At 49.0% G+C, this 17,520-nt stretch overlaps 2 protein-coding genes across 4 annotated transcripts in view; one reads left to right on the top strand and one right to left on the bottom strand.

Moving 5' to 3' along the window:
- The window catches only part of ITPRIPL1 (ITPRIP like 1), a 36,855-nt gene extending 34,948 nt beyond the window's left edge, over positions 1-1,907 (bottom strand). For 2 of the 3 annotated variants that reach the window (XM_062209881.1, XM_062209882.1), the window contains exon 1: positions 1,167-1,907. The gene's annotated coding sequence lies outside the window, so the exon portion shown is untranslated. The remainder of the gene's footprint in view (positions 1-1,166) is intronic. The other variant, XM_062209883.1, reaches the window with a different exon arrangement.
- Positions 1,908-2,049: 142 nt separating this feature from the next.
- SNRNP200 (small nuclear ribonucleoprotein U5 subunit 200) overlaps positions 2,050-17,520 on the top strand; it is a 34,222-nt gene continuing 18,751 nt past the window's right edge. Inside the window, exons 1-16 of the mRNA XM_062209880.1 lie at positions 2,050-2,220; positions 2,741-2,904; positions 5,502-5,673; positions 7,966-8,158; positions 8,627-8,682; positions 10,973-11,071; positions 11,423-11,575; positions 11,664-11,763; positions 11,950-12,086; positions 13,486-13,569; positions 13,659-13,832; positions 14,392-14,529; positions 14,768-14,923; positions 15,455-15,625; positions 16,736-16,929; positions 17,146-17,269. Of these exons, the coding sequence (XP_062065864.1) occupies positions 2,176-2,220; positions 2,741-2,904; positions 5,502-5,673; positions 7,966-8,158; positions 8,627-8,682; positions 10,973-11,071; positions 11,423-11,575; positions 11,664-11,763; positions 11,950-12,086; positions 13,486-13,569; positions 13,659-13,832; positions 14,392-14,529; positions 14,768-14,923; positions 15,455-15,625; positions 16,736-16,929; positions 17,146-17,269 (2,160 nt within the window). The 5' untranslated portion in view covers positions 2,050-2,175. The remainder of the gene's footprint in view (positions 2,221-2,740; positions 2,905-5,501; positions 5,674-7,965; positions 8,159-8,626; positions 8,683-10,972; positions 11,072-11,422; positions 11,576-11,663; positions 11,764-11,949; positions 12,087-13,485; positions 13,570-13,658; positions 13,833-14,391; positions 14,530-14,767; positions 14,924-15,454; positions 15,626-16,735; positions 16,930-17,145; positions 17,270-17,520) is intronic.

Genomic DNA, 17,520 nt, shown 5'->3' with positions numbered 1-17,520 from the left:
CCAGCAGATGGAAAACCTCCCTCTGTCTGTAATTCTGCCTCTCAAATAAACAAATAATTCTTACATAAATTAAAAAAAAAAAAAAAAGCAAAGGCAAAGGTGGGAGTCCATCTCAGGGACTCTGATTATGAGGTATGGGAATCCCAAGTGGCAGCTTAGCCAGCTGTGCCACAATACCGACCCCTGCTAGGTGTTTTTAAACACACTATCCATTTAATTACAACACTCCTATCAAGGAAGGTTTTGTTGCCTCAATTTTGAGGAACTGAGGCTCACCCAGAAAAGACCAGGTAGCTATCTCAAAGTCACACAGGAACCAAGGAGCAGACAGAGGATCTGACTGTCCCTCGGAAGGCCAGTCATATATAAAATAAACAAGAATCGTGGGCCAGGAATGCAAACTTCATGCCTACAGGGATCAGGCAGGTAACGACTGTGAGCTGGCCAGGTGTGAGAAAACAGGGACGGCACGAGGAGTATGTGCGTCCTCTCACCTTCACACCTGCTGATGAGCACTGAGCAAACAACCATCTAGGAATGCAGGCATCAGGTGGACAGCTTTCTCATTCTGCCACTGATGGGGAAAAGCCAGATTTTGCAGGAATTATGCCAATTTTTAACTAATGAACCAACAGTGAGCCAAAAAAAAAAAAAAAAAAAAAAGCCACAAGTCTGGCCCAGCAGACTGCCAGTGAGAATGAATTCTTTTTACTTAATACCCATCCTTTTTTTTTTCTTTTTGACAGGCAGAGTTAGTGAGAAAGAGAGACAGAGAAAGGTCTTCATTTTCCATTGGTTCACCCCCAAATGGCTGCCATGGCCAGCGCGCTGTGCCGATCTGAAGCCAGGAGCCAAGTGCTTCCTCCTGGTCTCCCATGCGAGTGCAGGGCCCAAGCACTTGGGCCATCCTCCACTGCCTTCCCAGGCCACAGCAGAGAGCTGGCCTGGAAGAGGAGCAACCTGGACAGAATCCAGCACCCCAACCGGGACTAGAACCCGGAGTGCCGGCGCCGCAGGCGGAGGATTAGCCTATTGAGCCATGGCGCCGGCCAATACCCATCCTTCTATTCAGTCATTTTTCCATAAGCAAACATGCAAGCATTCATCTGTAAGCTGCCATTCCACCTGTGAGACATGGTAGGCGTGGGTGAGGGGGCGGTGCCTACCAGTCCCGGGCTTTGGGAAGCAACTGTTGCTGTCCTCAAGGAGTTCCTCCCGCCAGGAGGCTGCCACAGTCGCCCATGTTCCTCGGAGAGGTGGAGACGGCCCTGCCACGGAATGCGACGCCTGAACAAAAAGATCTGGCCCTGTTCATTCCGCTGGCCCAGAACCAGGGCCTCGAGGGCATGGGGGTTAGTGGGATAGGTGGGGGAAGGAGCCTTCTCTGTTGTTCCATGCGAAAGAGAAACACACACGATTATACTGCTGTCCAGCGCTTCAGTTTCCTCTTCCAGAAATGGAAGGCTAACTGGCCTCTCCTTGCCGGGTGCCTTCCCAGGACTGTTGCCAGAGTCAGCGGAAGCAGCTGTAGAAAAAGGCCTGCGGTGGGGGTAAAGCCGCACCTGCCACACCGGCGCTGGTTCCTGTCCGGCTGCTCCTCTTCCGATCCAGCTCCCCGCTAGTGGCCTGGGAAAAGCAGCGGCAGATGGCCTAATGTTTGGGTCCCTGCCACCCACGTGGGAGACCTGGAAGAAGCCCTTGGCTCCTGGCTTCAGCCTGACCCAGCCCTGGCCATTGCGACTACCGGGGGTTATCCAGCAGATGGGAGACTGCTCTGTTTTTCTCTCTCTTTCAAATAAACAAATGAATATAAAAGAGGCTGCGCACAGGATGGACGCAAAGGAGGCGTGCATCCCGGATACGGTGGAAGGCGCCTTGGCCGGGACCCGAGGCCGGACCCCTAAGCACTGTGGCGCCCCTAGCTCTGAGGGGCCAGGACCCGGAAGCACAAGTCCCAGGCGCTCCACCCAGAAGGCAGCGGGAAGCGGCGCGCGCCTGCCAGAAACCCGGCCCGCCCCGCACTTCCGGCGCGCGACCCGGAAGCGGAAATTAGTCCTTCTCCTTCCCCTCCGTTGCGTCTCTCCTGCGTTGTTGAAGCCCTGAACAGAGAGCAGCGCGGTTTTCAGCGTGCGGTGAGGAGGAGTGGATCTCTGAGGGCCAGGAGCGGCTGCCGCCATGGCGGACGTGACCGCCCGAAGCCTGCAGTACGAGTACAAGGCGGTGCGTATGGGCTTAGGGGAGGACTCGGGGGAGGCAGTGCAGTGTGTAGGGGAGGCGGGAAGCTGCGGGAGCGAGGTTCAGTCTCAAGGCCTGCAGGAAAGCCACGAAATCGGAGGCGAAATCGGATCGGGGCGAAAGTTTGGGTACGCGACGATACGGATTATCCCACCGGGGCCTGGGGCGGGCAGGACAAGGCGGAGAGCTCTGTGGGACCGGGCTACCAAGCCTTTCAGCGTTAAACCCGCCCCTTCACCTGTCCCTCTCCACTCGCTCAGTACTTCCCGCGTGTGGGTTGTTATGGTTAGAAGCCAGGATTGTTCAACCGATAGACGGCACGTAGGGCTTATCAGCCCTGGGCTCGTGCTTAGCGTTATATGTTGCTATTTCTTTTCAAATTATATACCTTTGTATTCCGGCTAGTGGTTATTAACGCTCATTGTGACTCTTGAGCTGGGATCAGGGTGATGCAGGAACTGGCCTCGCGTATGTCAAAGCTTCAGCAATGGTCTGATCTTTTCAGAACTCGAATCTTGTGCTGCAAGCTGACCGGTCTCTCATTGACCGAACCCGCCGAGATGAACCCACGGGAGAGGTGCTATCCCTGGTTGGGAAGCTGGAAGGCACCCGAATGGGAGATAAGGCACAACGGACCAAACCACAGATGCAGGAGGAAAGAAGAGCCAAGTAAGTACCAATGGAGTCCTATTTTTCTTCAGAACCGAAGTCCGTCTTTTCCTTAGCAATTAGTAGTGTTTTTGTTGAAATGTGTGGTGCAAGATTGAACAACAGTGGCATTAAAACAGATTGGTGGCTGGCGTCGCGTCTCAATAGGCTAATCCTCTGCCTTGCGGTGCCAGCACACCAGGTTCTAGTCCCGGTCGGGGCGCCGGATTCTGTCCCGGCTGCCCCTCTTACAGGCCAGCTCTCTGCTGTGGCCAGGGAGTGCAGTGGAGGATGCCCAAGTGCTTGGGCCCTGCACCCCATGAGAGACCAGGAGAAGCGCCTGGCTCCTGGCTTCGGATCAGCGCGGTGTGCCAGCCGCAGCACGCCGGCTGCGGCGGCCGTTGTAGGGTGAACCAACGGCAAAGGAAGACCTTTCTGTCTCTCTCTCTCTCACTGTCCACTCTGCCTGTCAGAAAAAAAAAAAAAAAAACCAGATTGGTGAAGGTAAAAGCTGATTATGAGACTTTGAAGATTCTTCGGCCTTAACAAGTACACTTTGGGGGCTGGCACTGTGGCGCAGTGGGTTAATCCTTCACCTGCTCTGCCAGCATCCCATTATGGGCCCTGGTTCGAGTCCCAGCTGCTCATCTTCCAGTCCAGCCCTCTGCTTTGGCCTGGAAAAGCAGTAGAAGATGGTCCAAGTCCCTGTACCCGAGTAGGAGACCCGGAAGAAGCTCCTGGCTCCTGGCTTCAGATAGGCATAGCTCCAGCCACTGGGGCCATTTGGGGAGTGGACCAGTGAATGGAAGACCTTTCTGTCTGTCTCTCCCTCTCTATCTGTAACTCTGTCTCTCAGGTAAATAAATAAAATCTTAAAAAATAAATAAATAGGGCCGGCGCCGTGGCTTAACAGGCTAATCCTCCGCCTTGCGGTGCTGGCACACCGGGTTCTAGTCCTGGTTGGGGTGCTGGATTCTGTCCCGGTTGCCCCTCTTCCAGTGCAGTTCTCTGCTATGGCCTGGGAGTGCAGTGGAGGATGGCCCAAGTGCTTGGGCCCTGCACTCGCAGGGGAGACCAGGAGAAGCACCTGGCTCCTGGCTTCGGGTCAGCGAGATGCACCGTCCTCAGCGGCCATTGGAGGGTGAACCAACGGCAAAAGGAAGACCTTTCTCTCTGTCTCTCTCTCTCACTATCCATTCTGCCTGTCAAAAAATAAATAAATAAAAATATGGCCGGCGCTGTGGCTTAACAGGTTAATCCTCCGCCTTGTGGCGCTGGCACACCAGGTTCTAGTCCCGGTCGGGGCACTGGATTCTATCACAGTTGCCCCTCTTCCAGGCCAGCTCTCTGCTATGGCCCAGCAAGGCAGTGGAGGATGGCCCAAGTCCTTGGGCCCTGCACCCGCATGGGAGACCGGGAGAAGCACCTGGCTCCTGGCTTCGGATCAGCGAGATGCGCCGGCCGCAGCGGCCATTGGAGGGTGAACCAACGGCAAAAAGGAAGACCTTTCTCTCTGTCTCTCTCCCTCACTATCCACTCTGCCTGTAAAAAAAAAAAAGTTAAAAAAATAAATAAATAAAAATAAATTTAAAAAATAATAATAAAAAATAAATAAATAAAAGTACACCCAAGTGGAAAATACTTACTGGTACCTTTTTCTAGCGTGTGTTTCTGGTCCATAAACATCTTAATTTTCTTGAGGGTATCTTTAAGACCTTTGGTATTTCTTGTTTCAGTAGGTTTTTAATTTTTAAGACATTTATTTTTGAAAAACAGAGTAACAGAGAGAGAAAGGGATTTTCCATCTGCTGGTTCATTCCCTGAGTGGTTGCAACAGCTGGGGTTGGGCCAGGCTGAAACCTGGAGCCTGGAACTCCATTTGGGTCTTCATGTGGGTGGCAGGAACACAAGTACTTGGGGCCACTTTCCCCTGCTTTACCAGCACATTATCAGGGACCTGATTTGGAAGCTGAGTAACAGAGACTTGAATCATTGCTCTGATGGGAGATGCTGGCATTACAGGTGGCAACGTAACTGCTAGGCCACAGCACTGGCCCCTTTGTATTTTGAATTTGTTTCATCTGAGAGATGGAGACAGGCCGATTAGAGAACTCACATCTGCTCGTTCACTTCATAAATGCCCATGTTAGCTGTGGCTGGTCCAGGCTGAGGCCAGGAGACCGGAAGGCAACCTGGGTTTCCTATGTGGTGGCAAGGACCTACATACCTGAACCTTCTCCTGCTGCCTCCCAGGATATGTGTGTGTTAGCAGGAAGCTGAAGTTGGAAGTGGAGTTAGAATTGAAGCCAGATGTTCCAATATGGGCTGTGGATGTCCAAGTGGCATCTTACTAAGTGCTGTACTAAATGCCTACTCGTGTTTTTAAATGAATGATAACCCTGTCTTGTAACATTTAGTGAACTTAGTGAGAGGGTGAACACACTTCCTTTCTGTTACTGTGTCCTACAAAGAAACACTTGTGCAAATGATTAAGGTGAAACGGGGCTCATTTGTTGTGGTGCAGGTGTACGGTGATACCGAGGAGGGTGGGCTTGATTCTCTTCTTGTCTGGGGGAGGCAAGGTTCTCCTGTGGAACGTCACACTGTGTGTCCCTTAGGCGAAGAAAGCGTGATGAGGACCGGCATGACATCAACAAGATGAAGGGTTATACCCTGCTGTCGGAGGGCATTGACGAGATGGTGGGCATCATCTACAAGCCCAAAACCAAGGAGACCCGGGAGACGTATGAGGTGCTGCTCAGCTTCATCCAGGCTGCACTTGGGGACCAGGTGAGGCCGCCAGAGAGTGAGTGCTGTGCTTGGGAAGGGAGGGGGTGACGGCTGGGGGCCACCAGAAGAAACTTGTCTCTGGATTTCCCTATGTGGCTCATACCAACTTGTGGAAGTGACTGATGTTCACAAAGTGTTTGGTTAAAGTGAAATAATACTTTACATGGTTTTTTCCTCCTTTTACATTAACTCTATGAATTGATGCTATTAAAAAAAATGGTTCTTTTGGTCTACTTGAAAGGGAGAGTGACAGAGAACTATCAGTTGATTGGTCTTCCATCCACAGGTACACTCCCCATATGCCTGCAACATCCAGAGCTGGGCCAGGCCAAAGCCTGGCGCCTGAAACTCCATTGGGGTCTCCCTTGTGGGTAGAGGGGCCCAAACACTTGGAGCCATCATCTGCTGCATTAGCAGGAAGCTGGATCAGCAGCAGAGGTGCTAGGACCTTAACTGACACTCAGATATGCACAAGTGTACATCCCAAGCATTGGCTTAACCTGCTTTGCCACAGTGCCCACCCCTAGGTGCTATGAATATTCATTTTCCACTTCATAAAGGGAGATGCAAGGCACATAGTAGTTATGTAATTTTGCTAAGTCACAGAAATAGTATTTGGCAGAGCCAGGCTGTGAATCCAAGTATCCCATCCCATCTGTATTCTTAACTATTATATGTGTGAGAACAAATTAAGGCCTTTTCTGAGTCTGAGAGGTTCCAGTGGGATGGATTCTAGAGTATGTGAGGACAAATAATTACCAAAAATGTGGCAGGCTAGGGGAAGACTGCCAAGTTGTAGAAGCTCTGTCCTGTATCCTGAGATTACCTACCTAGTTGCTTTTAAAAAGAAAAAAAAAAAAAAAAGAGTCTTCCTTCAATTTTCTAATTCAGCTTTTTATTTATTTATTTATTTTTAATTTTTTAAATTTTTTTTTATTTTATTTATTTTTTTTTATTTTATTTGTTTTTGACAGGCAGAGTGGACAGTGAGAGAGAGAGACAGAGAGAAAGGTCTTCCTTTGCCGTTGGTTCACCCTCCAATGGCTGCCGCGGCTGGCTTGCTGCAGCCGGCACAGCGCGCTTATCTGATGGCAGGAGCCAGGTGCTTCTCTTAGTCTCTCATGGGGTGCAGGGCCCCAAGCACTTGGGCCATCCTCCACTGCACTCCCTGGCCACAGCAGAGAGCTGGCCTGGAAGAAGGGCAACTGGGACAGAATCCGGCGCCCCGACCGGGACTAGAACCTGGTGTGCCGGCGCCGCAAGGCGGAGGATTAGCCTAGTGAGCCGCGGCGCCGGCCTTTATTTATTTATTTTACTTATTTGACAGGTAGAGTTAGTGTGAGAGAGAGACAGAGAGAAAGATCTTCCTTCCATTGGTTCATCCCCCAAATGGCCGCCATGGCCGGAGCTATGCTGATCCGAAGCCAGGAGCCAGGTGCTTCCTCCTGGTCTCCCACGCGGGTGCAGGGCCCAAGCACTTGGGCCATCCTCCACTGCCCTCCTGGGCCACAGCAGAGAGCTGGACTGGAAGAGGAGCAGCTGGGACTAGAACCCGGCACCCATATGGGATGCCAGCGCCACAGGCAGAGGATTAGCCAAGTGGGCCACAGCGCCGGCCCATAACTCAGCATTTTTATTTATTTATTTTTTAAGATTTATTTCTGTTGAAAGAGAGGGAGAGACAGAGAGAGCAAGAGCAATAGACCTTTCATCTACTGGTTCACTACCGAAATGGCTGCAACAGCCACCTCTGGGTCAAGCAGGAGCAGGAGCTTCATCCAGGTCTCCCATGTGGGTGGCAGGGGCCCAAGCCCCTCAGTGGCATTTGCAATCAACATTAAGGAAAGTGGTTTAAACCTGGTATGCGGCAGGTTTTGAAGAGGTGTGGCTCTTCACATCCTAGTGCCACAAACAGCTGGTTGGTAGGCTCCAGCACTGTGGCGTGGTGGGTAAAGCCTCTGCTTGCAGTGTCGGCATCCGATATGGGCACTGGTTCCAGTCCCTGCTGCTCCACTTCTGATCCAGTTTCCTGCCATGGCCTGGAAAAGCAGTAGAAGATGGCCCAAGTGCTTGGGCCCCTGCATCCACGTGGCGGACCTGAGTGAAGCTCCTGGCTCCTGGCTTCAGCCTTGCCCAGTCCTGACCATTACAACCATCTGGGGAGTGAACTTGCACATGGAAGATACCCCCTACCACTCCCCGCCTCTCTTCCTTTCAATAATAATAATATAAAAAGCGGGTTGGTGCTGTTCTTAGTGTTGTTGTCTAAATGTTGCTGGTTTTTGCCGCCAGCCTCGTGATATCCTTTGCGGGGCAGCAGATGAAGTTCTAGCTGTCCTGAAAAATGAAAAGCTGCGGGACAAGGAAAGACGGAAGGAGATTGACTTGCTGCTGGGTCAGACAGATGACACCAGATACCACGTGCTGGTGAACCTGGGCAAGAAGATCACAGACTATGGTGGAGACAAGGAAATCCAGAACATGGGTGACTGCGCTCTCTATGTCTTGGTCTTGTTAACTGGTTGTGGTTAACCCCTAAGTGAGCATCTTCTCGCGTCATTCATTAAAAATCTGAGTGTCAGTGGGCTCCCATCGCCTACTCCGTGTTTGCTGAGGGGTGAAGTAGTTGATGGGTATCAGAATCCCAGATGCCCACAGTCATTTGTCACTCTGAGACCCTGTCACTGTGTAGAAGATGAGAGGAAACTTATGCAGAGTGTGGGAGCTCAAGTGCTTTAGCAGGCACGGCAGGGCTGATTCCAGGGTTGGCGGGTCGGAGAAAGCCTTGGCAGTGGCAGCACAGGTGGTGCTTTCGTGTGATCACCCAGGTGTCTTTGTCTCCTTAGCACTTCATTGTTTCCTGAAGAGAGGCAAGGCAGGGCATTGCAGAGGAAGTGGCCCCCCGAGCGCACTCACTGCCCACTGCCCTCTTACTGTTCCCTCTTCCTTTCAGATGACAACATTGATGAGACGTACGGTGTGAATGTGCAGTTTGAGTCTGACGAGGAGGTGAGTAATAAAGCAGAGAGACCCCGTGTATTCTCGCTTTTTTTGAAATAAGGTGTGAAGGCGCCCTTTGAAGTTAATTTGAGAGGCTACTGAGCTTAAGCCAGAATAACTTTATGGTGTTATATAGGTGTTAATAAGTATAATTTTGCTAAAAAAAATTGTTATAGTTACCTTTAGGTTTTTTAAACCAAAATAATCTGACACAAAATTTTAAAATAAATCAAGCAAGGGCCTGTGCTGTAGCTTAACAGGTAAAGCTGCCGCCTGCAGCACCGCCATCCTATATGGGCGCCGGCTCAAGTCCTGGCTGCTGCACTTCAATCCAGGTCTCCTCTATGGCCTGGGAAAGCAGTAGACGATGACCCAACTCCTTGGGCCCCTGCACCCACGTGGGAGACCCAGGAGAAGCTCCTGGTTTTGGATCAGCCCAGCTATAGCTCTTACGGCCATTTAGGGAGAGAACCAGCAGATGGAAGACCTCTCCCTCTCTCTGTAAATCTGCATTTCAAATAAATAAATCCTTTTTTTTTTTTAAAGACTTATTTATTTATTTGAAAGTCAAAGTTACACAGAGAGAGAGAGAGACGTCTTCCATCCAGTGGTTTACTCCCCAATTGGCTGCAATGGTCGGAGCTGCACTGATCCAAAGCCGGGAACCAGGAGCTTTTTCTGGGTCTCCCACGCAGACACAGGGGCCCAAGGACTTGGGCCATCTTGTACTGCTTTCCCAGGCGATAGCAGAGAGCTGGATCGGAAGTGGAGCATCCGGGACTAGAACTAGCGCCCATATGGGATGCCGACGCTTCAGGCGAGGGTGTTAACCTGCTGCACCACAGTGCCAGCTCCAAAAAAATAAATCTTTAAAAAAATAAAATAAACCAAGCAGATCAGCAGAAAGACAAAAGATAAAGTACCATATATACCTTCATTGAGATTGTATTTTCCTTATGCTTTACTGCATTTTTGCCTGTATGTGCTAATTTTTTCATTACTGTGTCCTACTATCAGCTTCAAAAGGACACGGATTTGCTCAAATGTGTGGGCAAAATTTACACGTTTACTTAAACTAACAGTTGTAGCAGCCACTGGAGCTAATGTTTGCCATCTAATCAGAAATTCTTGAATGTAACTCAATAGAATCAAGTAGGGTACCTGAAAAAAATTGCAGTTTTGTCTTAGTGTTCTCATTGGGTATGTTTGGCTCCTGAAAAGGAAATATGTATGTGTATATACCAGGACAGGAAGGAGGGTTAGCACAGGAGAGTTAGAGGGCAAAGCACTGAACTGGGAGCTGAGAGTGCTGAAGCTTGGCCCTAGGGCAAGTCATCTTGTCTCAATTTCTTCTCCCAAATGAAGTGATTGAAACAGATGACTTTCAAGTCCATCCCCACGGAATGGTTAATTAAAATTTATGATTTTTTTTTTAAAATTTTTTGACAGAGTGGACAGTGAGAGAGAGACAGAGAGAAAGGTCTTCCTTTGCCGTTGGTTCACCCTCCGGTGGCCGCCGCAGCCGGTGTGCTGCGGCCGGCGCACCGCGCTGATCCGAAGGCAGGAGCCAGGTGCTTCTCCTGGTCTCCCATGGGGTGCAGGGCCCAAGCACTTGGGCCATCCTCCACTGCACTCCCTGGCCACAGCATAGAGCTGGCCTGGAAGAGGGGCAACTGGGACAGAATCTGGCGCCCCGATCGGGACTAGAACCCGGTGTGCCGGCCCCACAAGGCGGAGGATTAGCCTATTGAGCCATGGCGCCAGCCAAAATTTATGATTTTAAATCATAAATTAAACAACCTAGCAGAATGCTTTACTTACGGCAGTTGGTTTAGCAAATGCTTATTAAGTACCTGCTTTGGATGTGACGCTGCTGAGTACACGTGGTTTACATTGTAAAAATCAGTACGGGGTGCGCAAACTTAAATGTGGCCTCTGTATTTCTGAATTGTTACCTGCTTTCCCATAAATGCTTCTTTATAGTTTTTCTTTCTTGTTAACTGATGATTCTTATTTCAAGTACTGAGTGTATCAAAGAGAGACTGATCCATTTGGTTGTCATTGTGGCAGCCTAAACAGAAGCAGAAGAGAGAACGGGTGTCTCAGGAACCTCTGCCGAGTGGTCATTCCATTCGATGTGCTCTGGATTAAGGTTCACCTGGGTTCCAGGAAGCCCTTGGTTTCATCCCAGAGCCATTGCTTTAATCCTGGAGCTCATTTAGAATGACTGAAGGAAGAGGTTCTGTGGTGACACAGAATCAGCTCCAGATCACAGTTGAGGTTGTGACCATTTCCACAGGAAGGTGATGAAGATGTGTATGGGGAGGTTCGAGAAGAGGCGTCGGATGACGACATGGAAGGGGATGAGGCTGTCGTGCGCTGCACCCTCTCAGCTAACGTAAGTGTGGTCTCTTTCCTGTTATTGCAAGAACAGCTGATTGCATGATATAGCACTCCTTGCCTAGGTCCTATTACAGATCACTTTCTGAGCCACCTTTTGAGAGGGTAAGCCATGGTAACAAACATTAGATGTCCTGATTCAGTCAATATTTTAGTCAATTATTCCCTTTTCCACATTGAGATCTTAGTGTGGTGAGCTCCTGAACAATATAGCAGAATTTTGTTTTCCTCTGGGAACTTCTCTAAAGAAGCTGGTCTGTGTGATGGCAAGTTGCTTTGTGACAGAGTGGAAAGAAGCAGCTGGGGCGAAGGAGGACCTGGTGAGCTAAGTGCCTGGTTGCTCTTGTAGCTTGTAGCCTCCGGAGAACTGATGAGTTCCAAGAAGAAGGATTTGCACCCTCGGGATATTGATGCATTTTGGCTGCAGCGGCAGCTCAGTCGTTTTTATGACGATGCCATCGTGTCACAGAAAAAGGCAGATGAAGTGCTGGAGATTTTGAAGGTATGACCGAGATGCTATTTTTGTGTTCAGCAGGTGGGTACAGTGTGTGAAGCGGCAGATGGTGATGTTGCCTTTCTTTTCTCTCCAGACTGCCAGCGATGATCGAGAGTGTGAGAACCAGCTGGTGTTGCTCCTTGGCTTCAACACCTTTGATTTTATTAAAGTTCTGCGCCAGCACAGGATGATGAGTGAGTGTAGAATGTGCTCTTTCTGTGGGCAATATGAGTGTAGGCCTGTGTGTGCCTGCGTGTGATAGAGATTGTGTTGCTCTCATGGCATCAGTACTGATTTTTCTTTGTTCTCTACCAAGAGTCAAGGTTGATTTTTATCTTATCCCCTGACCACCCGCACTTTCTTCTTTTTCTTTTTGTCAGTTTTATACTGTACCTTGTTGGCCAGTGCACAGAGTGAAGCGGAAAAGGAAAGGATCATGGGAAAGATGGAAGCTGATCCAGAGCTGTCCAAGTTCCTCTACCAGCTCCATGAAACAGAGAAGGAGGATCTGATTCGAGTAAGAGCGGTCTCCCTCCTGATGGGGACTGTTTGCTGCAGAAAAGGGACATAGGCCAGAAGATTGCAGCATAAAAGAGGAGGTTCAAGTTCAAGTATTTTGCTCGGTGCTTTGTGTTGTGTTTGTCCTTGGATGTGGATTAGAATACACACGTTCACCTTGGGGTTATCTGGGGACCCCAATGGCTGCCGGCCTCACCAGCACCTTGAGGACCTTCATTGCTATACATGGCATTTACTGTACAGGGACAGAACATGTGTATTTGCTTAACAGAGCCTACATTTTTACCCCTTAGAGATAGCCCTTAATGCTGAATTGTAAAAATCTACTTCTGATATCAGCGTTCTGTGTATTGTCTCTTTGAAAGTGTTCATGCTTTAATCATTCTGGTGATCCCAGTGGCGGGTATCTGAATGTAAAACGCCATCTTTTCTATGGGAGGCCTTATGAGAGTGCTTCTAAAGATTCATGGAAAAGATGGTGAAAAGGGAAGTTTAGGGGGCCCAGTGTTGTGGCCCATCATGTTGCAGTGCCAGCATCCCATATCAGACTGCCAGTCCCACTGCTTACCTTCCCATCCAGTTTCCTGCTAATGCACTTGGGAAGGCAGTGAGGATGGCCTATGTACTTGAGCCCCTGCCATCCATATGGGAGATCAGGATGATGTTCTTGGCTTTGGCCTGACCCAGACCTAGCTGTTACGGCCATTTGGGGCATGAACCAGTGGGTGAAAGATTGATCTCTCTCTGTCGCTATTTCTCCTCTCACTTTGTTGTTCTGCTTTCCAAAGTTTTTTTGTTTGTTTGTTTAAGTATAGAAGCAGGTGTGTGGTGTAGCCTGTTAAGCCACTACTTGAGACGCCACGTCCTTGCCTCTGCTGCTAATTCAGCTTTCTGAGGTCACACTCTGAGACGCAGCAAAGACGGCTCGAGTACTTGGGTGGTCCCTGCCACCCACATGGATAGAGTTCTGGGCTCCTGGCTTTGGGCTGGCCCAGTCCTGGCTGTTGTGGCCATCTGGGGAGTGAACAAGTGTTTGGAAGATCTCTTTCTCTTTGTTGCTCTGCTTTTAAGTAAATAATAAAAGAAAAATTCAATACATGATATTAAAGATTTATATTAGGGCAAAAAATTTTGAAATCCATACAGACAGGATCTTCAGAAAGTTCATGGAAAATGCATATTGTTATAAAACTGCATGGATTTCAAGTTTTTTTTATTTGCACCAAAATAAACTCATAAACTTAACCTTTTAATTCCATTTTCTATGGAACTTTTTGAAGTGCCCTCATGTGGGTGAGCATGTGTGAGTCAGGCACAACCAGACAGAGACCACAAGGGGTCAGAACCCAGGACAGTGATGAATTGGCATTGTACTTTTTACCTTTCTCCACCTGTAGGAGGAGAGGTCCCGGAGGGAGCGAGTGCGTCAGTCACGAATGGACACAGATCTGGAGACCATGGATCTGGACCAGGGTGGAGAGGTAGGTAGCGAGGAGTTTCCCAGGCTGTGACAGATGGAAAACTTACTTGCCAGCTCTCTGACTTCTTGATATTGCTTTTCGCATTCTAGGCACTGGCTCCACGGCAGGTTCTGGACTTGGAGGACCTGGTTTTTACCCAGGGGAGCCACTTCATGGCCAACAAACGCTGTCAGCTTCCTGACGGATCCTTCCGTCGCCAACGTAAGGGCTATGAAGAGGTGCACGTGCCTGCCCTGAAGCCCAAGCCGTTTGGCTCTGAAGAAGTGAGTGAATTGCTTTTCTCAGTTCTCTGTTCAGTTCGTCTCTTTTCCTGTTTGGATCTCACCCATTGCCCAGAAGGTAGCCTGCTCTCAGTTACTTTGCTTCAAAACTACATGCTGGCCGGTGCCGCGGCTCGCTAGGCTAATCGTCCCCCTGTGGCGCTGGTACTCTGGGTTCTAGTCCCGGTTGGGGTGCCAGTTCTGTCCCGGTTGCTCCTCTTCCAGTCCAGCTCTCTGCTGTGGCCTGGGAGTACAGTGGAGGATGGCCCAAGTGCTTGGGCCCTGCACCAGCATGGGAGACCAGGAGAAGCACCTGGCTCCTGGCTTCAGATAGGTGCAGTGTGCAAGCTGTGGCGGCCATTTAAAAAGTAGGTGCTGCTGCAGAGTTTTCCCATTCTGGTTTTGAGCCCAAGGAATGATAGTGACCTCTCTAAACTGGCCTTTAGTGGAGAGAGTTATGCAGGGAGGTTGCCAAGGAATGAAATCCTGGCAATGCCACAGAAGCAGCTTGCTTAATCAAGGATGCTGCTAGCATGTTGTGAGTTGTATTTTTTCTTTCTAGCAACTACTCCCCGTGGAGAAGCTGCCGAAATATGCCCAGGCTGGATTCGAGGGCTTCAAAACGCTGAATCGGATCCAGAGTAAACTGTACCGTGCCGCCCTGGAGACGGATGAGAATCTGCTGTTGTGTGCTCCTACCGTAAGTGCTGCCCTGCCTGCTTTTCTTGTGGAAGGTGGTGCTCTGTCTTTTTGGTGGCAAGAGTGTTCATCTTCACCCCTGTCCTCCAGTTCTTTATTCTTGAGTGGAACAAATGTTAAATGGTGGGATAAAATGCCCAGGACATGCGGTGTCCTCTGTTTTGGAGATAAGCCTATGGAAGTTAGAGGAGTGATCATTACCAGTAAGTAGGCCGTCTCATCCCTGACTGCTCTCTTAGGGTGCTGGGAAGACCAACGTGGCCCTAATGTGTATGCTCCGAGAGATAGGCAAACACATAAACATGGATGGCACTATCAACGTGGATGACTTCAAGATTATCTACATTGCTCCCATGCGGTCCTTGGTGCAGGAGATGGTGGGCAGTTTTGGAAAGGTGAGGGGGTAGAGCTTCCTCTGGTGAGTACTGGGTGCAGCTGTCAGTATTGTGAATAGTCCTGTACATCACTGCTTCTTGTGTTAGGGCATCCCTGGAATGCCTCCTGTGGTGTTTTACATTTCAAAGGCAGAGAGGTTTCTGAAGCAAGAATATCCTAAACCATCTTTTACTAGGGTTTATTTGCCATTTTTCGTTCATGTTCTCCATGATGATTTTCTGTGGTTGTTGTCATTTGCGTCATTGAAGTGTTTATGAATTGGCACATGGATGTGGTTGACAGTAGACAGACCTAGTGGTTTTATTCTAGGTCACATCAGCCACAAGTTTCCATTTTCTCCTTTTGTGTGCAGAACTCCCAGAGCTCCATTTCCCCCTGTTGTGTGCTTCATTTGCCTGAGTGAAACTTGGGTTTGCTTTTGGAAAAGGAGTGATTGACTTGATAGTCACCTGCTCCCAGAACTCCATGCTCAGGTGTGGTGTCTAGGCCTCTTTGTGCATTCTTGCCTGACATAGGTCTCCTCCACCTAGCGCCTGGCCACTTACGGGATCACTGTTGCTGAGCTCACCGGAGACCATCAGCTGTGCAAGGAAGAGATCAGTGCCACTCAGATCATCGTCTGCACCCCTGAGAAGTGGGACATCATCACCCGCAAGGGTGGGGAGCGCACCTACACCCAGCTGGTGCGGCTCATCATTCTGGTGAGTGGGGGCACTTTGGGGCTGCAGAGACCAGTCATGATGGGGGAAGGTTTGCTGGGTTTCAGTGCTGAATGTTCCTTCAGTGCCTTTCTGTAGGCAATAAAGCTTTGCTGTTAGTGTTAAATGAGAATCTGCCCGTAATAGGAAAATTTCCCAGTAGGTGCTTAGTGTTTGCCTTATTCTTTATATCTTTTATATGTCTAAAATATTTTGAAACAAGTGCAAATAGACTGACCGCAAACTAATCCTGTCCTCCCTGAACATTGAATAAGTAATCCATTTTGCGAGGGAACAAGTAAAGAGTCCAGGATATTGTTCCAGAATCATCCAGACAGGAGGGCCTCTCGTCTGATTGATGTTTCTTGGAGGTGTCTGGCACAGTCAGAAGTGACTTCACGTGCTGGTGTTCAGTGTGCTGGGACAGAGGTCAATGATTTGTGGCTGCTGGGTGTTGTCTTATTGGAATGTACCCATGTCTCCGGGCTTATGTATTGTTTACAGCTGCATTTTTGCTGCAGTGGCAGAGTTGAGTATTTGTAATAGGAACTGCATGACCAACAAGTCTAGAATTTGACTTTCTGGCCTTTAAGAAAATGTTGGCAGCCCCTGCCTTAGAGCCTGGCCACTCAAATCCTGATTGACGGGGAAACAGCAGCAGGTTGGGAGAGAGGCTTGTTAGAAATGCCCTGGCCCCACCCTGCACCTTCTGGAAAAAAATCTACATTTGAACAAGATCCCTGTCTGCTTTGGCTTGCTAAAATTTGAGAAGCAGGTGATATATTGATATCTTTTTTTCTTGGTCAAAATACCTGACCAGGGGTGAAGCCTTATTTCATATAAATATGATCTGATCAGAAGCTTCATTTTTTTATGCAGAAATTTATCTTTAAGTAAAGTTAGGAACTCATTTACTGAAATACTAGATTTTCTTGCTATTAACTAGCAAAGCATTTCATGATGAATACTGTTTCATTTATGTTTCTCTGGCTTAGTTCTGCCCTACCCTTTCTTATCTTTATTCTGCATGTTTGGTTAGATGCCTACAAGTCTCAGGGAAGGGGGCCACATTTCTTAGTCCTGGAGGTAATTTGCTGCCCTCCCATTCTTTAGGATGAGATCCATCTTCTCCACGATGACAGAGGCCCTGTGCTAGAGGCATTGGTGGCCAGGGCCATCCGAAACATTGAGATGACTCAAGAGGATGTCCGACTCATTGGTCTCAGTGCCACCCTCCCCAACTATGAAGATGTAGCCACTTTCCTACGTGTTGACCCTGCCAAGGGCCTCTTCTACTTTGACAACAGGTATAAGAAGATTGGGAAACCGTAGCTAAGGTGACTTTCCTGCCATCCTTCCCTTTTCCAAGGAGCACTCGCTATTGGGTTGGGTTTTAGAACAGTCTTTGGGTTTTGGAGGGGTGAATCCAGAAAAAAGGATACTGCTTCTGGGCAGTGAGAAGGAGTGTTTATTCTCAGTAGTCCCAGACAAAAGCCTCATTTGTGTCACTGTTGAACTTTCAGCTTCCGCCCAGTGCCTCTGGAACAAACCTATGTGGGTATCACAGAGAAAAAAGCTATCAAGCGTTTCCAGATCATGAATGAAATAGTCTATGAGAAAATTATGGAGCATGCTGGGAAAAATCAGGTCTGTGCATGGTCAATTGTGTTTTTCAACACTGTTCTTTTTTTTTTTTTTTTTTTAATGATTTATTTATTTGAAAGGCAGTTACAGAGAGTGAAGTGAGGCAGAGAGAAATCTTCAATCTGCTGATTGACTCCCTAGATGGCCACAATGGCCAGAGCTGGACCAGTCTAAAGCCAGGAGCCAGGATCTTTTTCCTGGTCGCCCATGTGGATACAGGGTCCCAAGCACTTGGGCCATCTTCTGCTGCTTTC

Source organism: Lepus europaeus, chromosome 13 (genome assembly GCF_033115175.1).
Source record: "Lepus europaeus isolate LE1 chromosome 13, mLepTim1.pri, whole genome shotgun sequence".
Taxonomy (NCBI): Eukaryota; Metazoa; Chordata; class Mammalia; order Lagomorpha; family Leporidae; genus Lepus; species Lepus europaeus.
This window is presented reverse-complemented; position numbering and strand designations above follow the sequence as displayed.